The following is an 11,341-nucleotide window of genomic DNA, read 5'->3' as shown; positions in this document are numbered from 1 at the left end:
GTAAAAAATATAAATTGAATACAAATCTGTTTGATGAAAAATTTACAATTTATAAGATCTATAGTTTAAAAAATTTATATTTTATTAAAATATAAATAAAAAATGTTTGATAAAACATATATTTAATAAAAAATCTTTATAACATTGAAATCTTAAAAACTTCTGTTTCGTAAAAATTTAATAAAAATATGTATATTGAGAAAAATTAATCAAATAAATCGAATTTTGATAAAAAAATACGTGCATTATATTTTTTACCAACCATGATTTTTATTAGTATTTTTTACAAATAGACTATTTTTATTAATTTTTCATCAAACCGATTTTTATTGAATTAAAATCTAAAAAAAATTCTGTTTAACAAAAAATCAATAAAAAAACTTATTAAAAAATTTAAAATCATTAAAAAAGATTTACTTTTGATAAAACTTCGTAATTTATAAAAAAAAATGGAAATTGAATTAAAATCTTGTATAAAAAAATTTGTATTTATTAAAAGTATTAATAACAAATTTTTTTTTTAATTTTTACTAAATTATAATCAAAAAAATTCCGTTTGATAAAAAATCAACAAAAAAATCTTTATATCATACAAAATTAACAAAAAAATGGTTTTATCTATTTTTTATTATTTTCTATTATTTTTTTTTGATTTTTCATCAAACCGATTTTATTGAATTGAAATCTTAAAAAAGTTCCGTTCAATACAAATTCAATAAAAAAACGTACAATCAAATATAAAATCATTAAAGCAGATCTATATTTCATACATTTCACACATTTCAAAATTCGTACATTATAAAAAATTGAAAATTGAATTAAAATGTATTTGATAAAAAAGTCATAATTTAAAAAATCTATAATAGATATAATACTAATAAAAAATCTGTTTGAAGAAATCAATAAAAATCTGTATTAAACACAAAATCTATATTTGATAAAACTATTAAAAAAACTAAAAAAATTGTTAACTGAAAACAGATCACAACAAGTTTTATCTTATAGTAAATGATAACATATTTTATTTACATGTAAGAAAAAGGCTATTTCTTTGTAATAAAATTAATTTTAAAAAGTTCAAACTAAGGTATAAAAAGTTATTTATATTTTTATATCATCATAACAACATTAAAAATGTGTATACAATTGTAATAATTTAATCTAATTGAAAAATCGTATTTACAAGGCTGGTATAATTAAAAATTACCTATTTTAAAAACTATTTGGATTTATAATATAAATTATAAAATATATAGTTTTAGAAAATAAGTTATAATATGCAAATCGATAGCCGAGAAAACATAATATGGTAATTACATGCTAAAAATTAGCGTAGAAACGATTTTGAATTTCCGAGTATTTCTCAAAGTGGGGTGGGGCTGGCGACATGTGCAAATTTCGGAAATGCGTATAACAGACGAAATATTGGTTTGCAAATTTCGACAACTACCTACCTTGCAAATTTTTGCTAACTGATTGCTAAATGTTAAGATGAAAAAAATGTTTAATGTTTATTGGGTGGGGCTGGGGACATGTACGTCATTTGAACACAAATTAACTAATAACTAACTTCTTATGCGGGGGGCTAGGGAAACGTTTCCTCAGCCCCCCACAAGGGAAAATCGTATTTTCCGGTGTATCCGATGTCGGACAAATTCTGGTTCTTGAAAAACAAATTCAAACAAATAACGTACTAATAATTGGTAAAAAAAAATTCGCTGAAAGTCTATTATTTCTTATGCGGGGGGCTGGGGAAACGTTTCTGCAGCCCCCCGCGCGGAAAACCGATTTTCTGAGGGGAACTGACATCAAACAAATTTTGAGTTTGGTCAAACAAATACAAACAAATGACGTACTAAATGTTGGGAAAAAAAATTTGGGAAAATTGATATGTGGGGGCTCTGGAAACGTACGTAATATGTTGGCTAATATGTTTACTGTTTGAATGTATCAAAATACATGACTCAAATTGTATAGGCTGTCTAACGATTAATACTATCTGTAATTGTACCTCTTTAAAATCCACCGAATCAGTTAAATACCCTGCAATAGTTTTTGATAGATTCTTAAAGTGGAACTTGCACATTAATGAATTAATTAAAAAAGTTAGATGTATGTACAGTAAATTCAAAGTACTTAGTAGATTCTTATTACCAAACACAATGCGTATGGTTTCATGTGCCTTAGCTCAATCGGTTTATTCTTATGGAACATCTGCGTGGGGTGGTACATATGAAGTACACTTAAAATCATTAGAAACTACAATAAATTCCTTGATAAGAATTTCATTTAATAAACCTCATAGAAAAGTACTGACATCTCTGTGTATCCTTCACAAGCTTTGCTTTTTGGTGTCATCATCATTTCAAAACTTTCCTATGTTTATATTTTTTTCTTTGTATATTTGTGAAATGAAAGTTGAAATAAAATGTATTTAATTAATTTCAAATGAATTGTATTTATTTATAAAAAGTATACATTTTTTTAAAAATTATGTGAACTATTGTAGGAATACAAATTACAAATTTCTGGTACACATTCTTCAACTTTGTACTGTTACCTTTTGGAACACATAAAACAATTATAGGTTTTTGTCTAATGACTTGAACAATTATATAGGTACCAATTATTTTAATTTTACCGCTTCGAAACAGGTCACGCAAATTCACGCTAATTGCGCGCTAATTATTAGGATGGAAAAAAACCCCTTATTACTCAAAATTAGGTTGAGGGGGGCCGTAGAAACGTTTCTACAACCCCCCTACCCTATTTTCACTTTTGAAGTTGATGTTGTGCCACGCAAATTTCAAAATTAGTCACGCCAATCCAAGCTAATTGTACGATAAATATTTAACCAAAAAATTTTTTGAAAATTGATAGGGGGGGGCTGATGAAACGTACGTAAATTATACGTACTTCCAAATTCAAATTATCAAACGAAATGATATATATTCATATAAATAAATAACACAATTAAATATAAGAAATAATTATAAAATAAAATTAGTCAATAATTTCAAACATAGGTAAGTCATTTTTACAAAAATCGAAGTGACAAAAAGTTTTCTCTGGGTGACATTACTGTTCCCAATATATTAGTTAAAATATACACTGAATTTCTATGCATACATATACGTTTGATAAAACAACATTGATTAATTTGTGATTTATAGCTTCTGAGCGGAGCGATAAATGTAGGTATTGATTTTACAACGATATGTGTTTTTTATATTGTTGTATATGCATGCGTACGTCTGTATGTATTTATACACATATGTATGTAGTACAGATAAGATAAATAAGGCTCAATGTGTTGACTCAGGGTAAAACGAGTTTGTGACCCATTCGGTTCACACGATGGTCTACGTTTTCTGGTAGGAAAGTGAATCTTGTTGATGCGAACAGGAGGTCAAAACAGGATATAGAAGAAAAAATTCAAGGAAAAACGAGAATTTTTACCCGAAACCAGTTATTGAAAAAATTGATTTTAATTTTTAGTTTAACTCTAAAAAAATGACCATAGATACATGAAATTTTCACTAAATATTTGTGTTAGTATTTTGTCATTTTCTATACACCATAAAACTTTCAAAATATTTTGACTGGTGTTGAACTATTTATAGGCATATGAAACGTTCGATTATTATTTGGTTTTTTTTAAACTAATGTCGATAAAAAATTTTTCCCTCGGTCAAAAAACTTTTAAATTTACATTTACAGCAAGGTTTCTCGTGAGTTTTTGTTAGTGGAAATTAAAAAAAAGTTGAGAGTGAATCCACAATAATTTTTTATGAGCTCCTGAACTTAGAATTTTAACAAAATTCGTAAAAATCACAAAAATTAGCAATTTTTTTTGAATATGAAATTCATAAAAAAAATGTATTTTTATATCTAAGATTTAAACACTTAAGACAAGATTCCTTACAAGTTTTTCTAAATTTATCAAAGAAATGTCAAATTAAATTTTTATAAGCGTTTGAAAGTTGAAATTTTTAGTTTTTACAACATTAAAATTTAATCGATTTCTCGTGTAGAAATTTTCTTAGTTTTCTGTAGACACTTGAAATGTATACCATAGGTTTATTTCATCAATTCATACACATAATACAATTTTCAAAATATTTTACCTTTTTTAAGCTGTTGACGGACATTTTCAATTTTCAATTTTTTTCATTTTTTTTTCTATAAATGTCGATAACATTTTTTTGGTTGGGTCAATAAACATGAAAAATTAATACAAGAGTCTTGATACATTGTTACACTATCAGTTGAAAATTAAAAATTACATAGCCACACATTTTTTTTATAAGCATTTAAAGTTCAAATTTTGACAATATTTATCAAATTGAAAATTGAAAATGATTTTGTAGTTAAGAATTTATAAAATTTTATTTATAAAATTCTTGCAGCTAAGGATTGAAAATTTAAAACCTGGTTCAACTTAGTTTTTTCCTCAACTAAAAAATTTTAAAAATATATAAATACAGTTATTTTTTACAGACATTTTGAGTTCAAATTTGGACAAATCTCATATGAACACAAAAAGTAATTATTTTTGTCATTTTATTGTAATTCGGTTCCAAAACAGCCCAATTTTACGGAGTTATATTTAATATTTTTCCAGCATCACTGATAATTTAAGAATCATATTATTCATAATATTAATTCAACTTACCTATACCTCATTAATAATAAGTAATAACAATATAAAATATACTCTAGACTGACATACCGTCTCCTCTCAGAATCGTTTTTCGTATACAATTATATCATATTATTGAATTTAAATTTAGACCATCCATTTAACCTTTTAGACACCTATTGAACAGCAGAGTGACATCCACTTACCCGCTTTTTTTGTTGTTATACATATTAATAAAAGGATTCATCTTATTTCACAAACAAATTCAAAATCAAAGTTACTTCTAGGACTTAGTTAAAATTTTAAAATGGTGTATCAATAGTATATTAGTTTATAGTATTATAATTATTATTTTTAAATAAAACCCCTTTTAGTTAAGTACTTATTATAAAAAATAGGAAGTCCTTAGTATAAAATCACGGACAGGCAGAAACAGTTTCAGTTGTTTATAATTACTTTATTAGCTTGAAAAGCCAATAAAAACTAAAAAGTGTTTTATTATTCGAATATTAAATTGATTTTTGGTCAACTATTTTTGGTACATACCAAAATCTAGTCAATAAGTAATAAGATCAACAACAAGGCTGTACCTATCTAAATGAAAAAATGTATGGTGATCCCACATTTTTTTAATATGAACCCAACACTTATTATTTTTATATTCAATGTATAAAACCTCTTTATGCTCGTTATTACTACTTTAACAACAATTTTTAATTATTCCTGATATATAGGCATTAAGCAACATTCTCAGCTTAAATTGTTCTACTTTTGAAACTTTCAGTAAGGAGGGGTGGTCTTTTCCTGGACCCCTCTCCAGTTACATCAACATAGTGCAACTATAACACTTTTGACAATTGATTTATATTTATTAAGTTTATGAGTATGAACTTGAAATTGATCAGTCCGCTATTCCCAATTTTGTTCCCCCAACTTCTATAAATTTAATTTTCGAATATTTTAAAATTTAAGACATTTCAAGTGATGATTATTTGGAATTGAAATCAGTACTCTTAAAATATTGGAATAATAATGTAAATAATCTTGAGAAAATAATAATAGTCATATAGATAATAGTGAACTCGGAAGTATTATCGTATTATTAGATCGGAGTGAACTTGAAACCAATTTGTATTTTAGAAAGCGTAGTGTAAAAAACATTCCAGAAAAAAATTTTAATGCATTGAAATCCTAGCCCTACTAATAATATTTTACTACACACGCACAAGCACTTTAAACATTGCATATTATACTGAGTACCTTAAATTTTCACCATATCTCCCTATATGCAATACTGTAATAATGTGTAGTATGTATAATTAATTACGTATTTGTGTATAAAACATTTCTATCACAATTTTCTCTCAAACTAGTGTTTTTACTGTAGTTACAATAGTTACTACATACAGTAGTTTTTAAATATAAAAAATAAGTACATTTTTGAATTTTCTAAAACTGCTAAAAGACGAAATATTTCAATAAAAAATAATTTCACAAAACTATAGAACCTTAAACTCACTATCATGTATAATCATTAATTGAAAATCATATACAAAACATGTATGTGTATGTGCTACTTATAACCAGCCATCAGTTAAACTTTGTTAGCTATAATGCCCGAAAGGTAATTATAATAAATGTAGAAGGGTTAATTAGCCAAGCGAGTGAGAGCTAATGTTAATTATTAGTTATTACAGTGAGTTGATAATATTATAAGATTATATTATTATTATAATATTATAACATTTTATCAACCTTTTAGGTTTGTTGGTTTTACTTTTTTACAATGAATTAATTTTGAAGTATTATTAATGAACATTTTTAAGTCGTCATATTTTACATTAACCTATTTTAATAACTCTTAAAAATGTAAACGTAAAAATCATTGATGATCAAAATAAATATTAATTATAATAATTAATATGGATAGTCTATGGACTATGATCAAGGTTAAAACATAAATTAATAAACATATAATCAGGTAATCAGTGGTGTTCGTTTCCGTGTTGAGCGTCTGAAAGAGACTTACTTATACCGTATTAATAAATAATAATAAGTAATGACCATATAAAATATCCTAGACTGACATGCCGTCTCCGGTATGTTAAATGATAATAGTATCAAATCCACAGGCATTTTGGTGATCCTTCACAGTTATACAAGTTGCTTATACTTCAAAAAAAAAACCATTCAACCTATACGTTTTGTATTTTTGGTAATAAGTTAGTCTTAAAAATTAAAAACTAAATATCTCATTATTAATTGGTTGAAAACAGTCTATTATCTTGTAGTATGCACCTAGTTGCTTAGTTTTTTGGCTCTAGTTTTGTAACAGTCAACCAGTAAAGTTTATTTCTTTACGATACTAATTTATTGTTTTCATATTTAATTTTAAAGCAATATTTTTGATAATCAATATGTGATTATAATAATAGTTAATGTATATATTTATACATAAAAAAATAGTAAAAACTTATTACCTACTTCGAATATTACTAAAAAATTCTTACTAAAATACATTTCAACTTGTGATTTATATCCAACATCAAAATTAACCGTAAAAATTAATAATCTTTCAGAAAATTCGGATTCATTTTCAAAACCGCCTGCTAAAAGTTCTAAGTCCATTATAATACTACAACCGAAACTCAAACATGACCTCTCCTCAACTAAAAATAATAGCTCTCTGCCTGTTAATTCAAATTTAATAGTCCTATAACAACACAGAATCAGTTAAAAATGTTTTTAAACAAAATTGATAATATTGGAAAATGTTCTGGTATGTATGGATTTTTTCATGAAAAATGTATTGGTTATTTTGAAGGGAGTTCAGAAGATATTTTAAATGTGTTCTGCCTGTCAAAATTTGCAGAAAGTAAATACAAGAATTGGAATCTAAATCTAAAATTAAGTCTTGAAAATAAAGTGATTTTACTGAATGCTCCAGTATATATTAACTACTAAAGTTTAAAAAAAAATGTAGGCTATTAAAACTTATAAAAATAATTTAAAAAACAATGATAGAATGCCTTTAAAAGTATCTGGAATTTTAAATTTTATGAAGGCACATTATTAATTGAAATATTCATTGTACTTTCCTATTTTAAAGTGTTTTTATTAGACTTTTGTATTATTGTAAATTAAAACTATAATTGTAAGCCATGTAACTACTTTTATCATTTTTTAAACTAATATTGGAATACTGTTATTTTTATAAAATCTTTAATATAATACATTATAACTTCATAATATGATACTCTGTAATTTATAATTGTATCAAAAATTTTAACCGCTTTATGTCTTACTCTTTATGTTTATATTACAATGTTAAGTCTTACATCATTTAGTTAATATTGGAGTGTCAAATGAGTTTATCAGATTTGACTAGCCACTTACATAATTGTATACATTAATGTTTCAAAACAGTTCATTCTCTATTTATTATTTAGTGTCCCAATAAGTATTATTTGTGTACATGTTTATACAAATTATATACAAATTAATGTATGTGTGTCTGTCTGTATGTCTCTTATGCCCCTGCCTAAGCGGCTAGACCAATTTTGATGACATTTTTTGTGTGTTTGGGTGGTTCCCTGGATGATGTAGATTCACAATTAGACCTGTAAGGTTTAACCTGGAGGGTTACCCAAACAGGGATTTTGGATATTTTTATTTGTAAACAGTTGCTATTGATTTTAAGAGAAATAATTAGTAGAAATTTTTTTTTTCTATGATTGGCATTGGTTAATCAAAGCATGCATCAACTCAAATTTCCGCACATTGTCTACCAAGGTGGCAGAGTTGAACTTACAGTCGCTCATCAGTGTCCGCAATTGAAATAAAATAAACATATTATTCATATAGAGTTACATAGCACATTAGATACCTAGAATTCTAGTCATTGTAATAGATATGTTAAATTTGAAGAATTCAAAGTATTCAATCTCTCGTTCAATGACTAGACCTGTTGTCTACTCCAAAATAATTATAAAAATAGTCATTATAGTTTATAGCTTAGTCAGTACCTAAACCTAGCAGAGGACAATTTAAATCGAGGTAGGCAAAGTAGCATAGCGTTGTACAAATACATAGAAGTCGTAGAATTCAAAACTTCAAAACTAAGTTTGACCAACAAATTATGATTGCACCATCGTCCTTAACTCGTTGGAAGTATTTACATAAATTAAAAAAAAACATCATCATTCGTTAGTTCGTTACCACAGAAGTGGTGAACCAGAGAGAAACGCGAGTTGCGAATGCGTGAAAATTGCAAAATAACCTTCGCTATCGTCTTCAGTGTAACTAACTAAATGTCTATGTGAGTTAACCCAGAAAAAACAATGCAACAAAAAAGTGTGCCCGGTACAGTAATCAACTTCCAATACAGTCAATATACTATATAGAAGTAGAGAGCAAAAATCTACGTATATAGGTATACAAATATATAACAGACGTCTAATAACTACGTAAAATATTATTATTATTATTATTATTATTATTGTATCCACAATCGCGGACGTAGTACGTACATATTTCTGAAATTTAAACTGATCAACTGATCACCACTTGAAAACCGAACCATGGTTATACTAGTAAATTCGTTATCTCGTTATCATAACGGAATATTGATAGTGCACATTTGTTTGTTTGGTTTTTAGTTTTTGGAAACAATTTGGAGTCCATACTTCCATAGTGCAAATTATCCACAGCTTGTAGCTAATTTCTATTCGTTTTCGACTTTTCGGTATCAAAAATTTAAAAGCCATATTGCCTGCTGTGTTGTAACAGTTGTAACTTGTAGTTAGTAGTTACTTATTACGGTAATATTACTTATTGTTTTGTTACTTCTTACTTGTTGTGCAGCGTTAAGGTCAGCTGTTAAGTGGCCGTTGAAAATATTCTATTAATCGATAATATTATATTGCCATAGTAAGGTCGAAATACGTGCCTGCGTTTGAATTTAATTCACCGTTTACTAAGATACTACAAACTACTCAACGTAATGGCTCTTGAGAAGTAAGTTTGATTTAAGTCATTATTTTCTGTTCTCTTATAAAACTGTTCAGATCTGTGTCTTGCATTGAACATTTCTCGATAAAATGACGAATCGACCTAACAAAGCTTTGGAATATTACAATGATTATACAGAGTGTACACAAAATTTACCTTTGGACATACAGCGGCACGTGACGCAGATGCGTGAACGTGATTTGGAGTTCCAAGAAATGATGTCGAAGATCAAAAAGTTGACTGACAATATTGATGGTTGTATGTCTAAAGTAAATTCTGAAAAATTGACAGAGCTATTAGTAACCGGTTTAAATATAGGGGATAAAAAAGTGCAAACAGTTCAACAAATATCTGACTTGGTAGATGATAAAGTCAGGCGCTTGGAAAATGGTAAGAAATATTTCACCTCTACTAAAGAATCTGATGCTTCCAATCCAAGTATCAAAGAAAAACCAGAGAGCAGTAATTCTTCCAAAGATCGATGCTTACCTAGCACTAGTACTAGCACTAGTACTATTTCTAAAGAACTGAAGAAACGCAACCCTGATAATGATGGTAATGAATCTAACAATGATGCAAAACTTGTGAAACGGCCCAGACGTAACAAAGTCGATGAACCAGATTACAAAGAGATTTCTGATGATGTGGCATTGTCAGCTATTCAACATTCCAACACACCTTTTCCAAGATCTACAGCAACAGCGCAAGTACTATCTCAAGTTACATTGAAAAAATCAACTCAAAAAACAGAAACAAAAACCAAAAGGAAGGGAAAATATAAAAAGCAACAAAAGGACAATTCACCATCATTAGATGATGATGATGATGATATAGCGGTCGATCCGGACGAACCAACCTATTGTCTTTGTGATCAGATTTCATACGGAGAGATGATATGTTGTGATAATGATTTATGTCCAATTGAATGGTTTCATTTTTCATGTGTTTCATTATCAACAAAACCAAAAGGCAAATGGTTTTGCCCCAAGTGTCGTGGAGATCGTTCAAATATAATGAAGCCTAAAGCGCAGTTTCTTAAGGAACTTGAACAATACAATAAAGAAAAAGAAGATAATGCTTAAGATTTTGTTTTGAACATCAATCACAATCTACTTAAATTAATTTGATATTTATAAATACTTATTAAACAATAAATTATCTTGCATTGAATTTACATATTATATAATCTAGGTATACAATCCAAATTAAAGTTGTATGTTTGTATTAATAAATGAGTTGAAAGTAAAATTATGGATATTATTAAACATTCAAAGCATAACTAATTTATCAAACCTAAATTTAGGCATATGTAGATAGTTGTATATTATTTGATAACATGTGTCTATAATAGTACTAAAGTACTTTTATATTAGGTATATATTTTCATATTTTTATAAAATCATAGTATAACCTAGACTAATACTATTTAAACAAATTAGTTTTATATAAGGTAAATATATTTTTATATTTTTATAAAATCATAGTATAACCTAGACTAATACTATTTTAACGAATTAGTTAAATGAATTAAATATATAAAATGTGTATTTATATAAATGCCTTAAAAATGTTCTATTATTATTATTGGCTCGGATATTTATGAAATTGCATATTTTTTTTATTTATCCAATTTAATGTTGACATAGATACAAATTTAATTTATGTTCTACTGAATCAACTAATACTATT

The 11,341-nt window shown here is 26.8% G+C and overlaps 1 protein-coding gene across 1 annotated transcript; it reads left to right on the top strand.

Moving 5' to 3' along the window:
* Positions 1-9,275: 9,275 nt before the first annotated feature.
* Positions 9,276-10,909, top strand: LOC111040018 (inhibitor of growth protein 1-like). The gene has a single exon (XM_022323702.1). The coding sequence runs from the start codon at positions 9,742-9,744 to the stop codon at positions 10,732-10,734; it is 993 nt and encodes a 330-aa protein (XP_022179394.1). The 5' UTR covers positions 9,276-9,741; the 3' UTR covers positions 10,735-10,909.
* The last annotated feature ends 432 nt before the right edge of the window (positions 10,910-11,341 follow it).

Source organism: Myzus persicae, unplaced genomic scaffold (genome assembly GCF_001856785.1).
Source record: "Myzus persicae strain clone G006 unplaced genomic scaffold, MPER_G0061.0, whole genome shotgun sequence".
Taxonomy (NCBI): domain Eukaryota; kingdom Metazoa; phylum Arthropoda; class Insecta; order Hemiptera; family Aphididae; genus Myzus; species Myzus persicae.
Note: the sequence above shows the minus strand (reverse complement) of the source record. Positions and strands in the feature narration are given on the sequence as shown.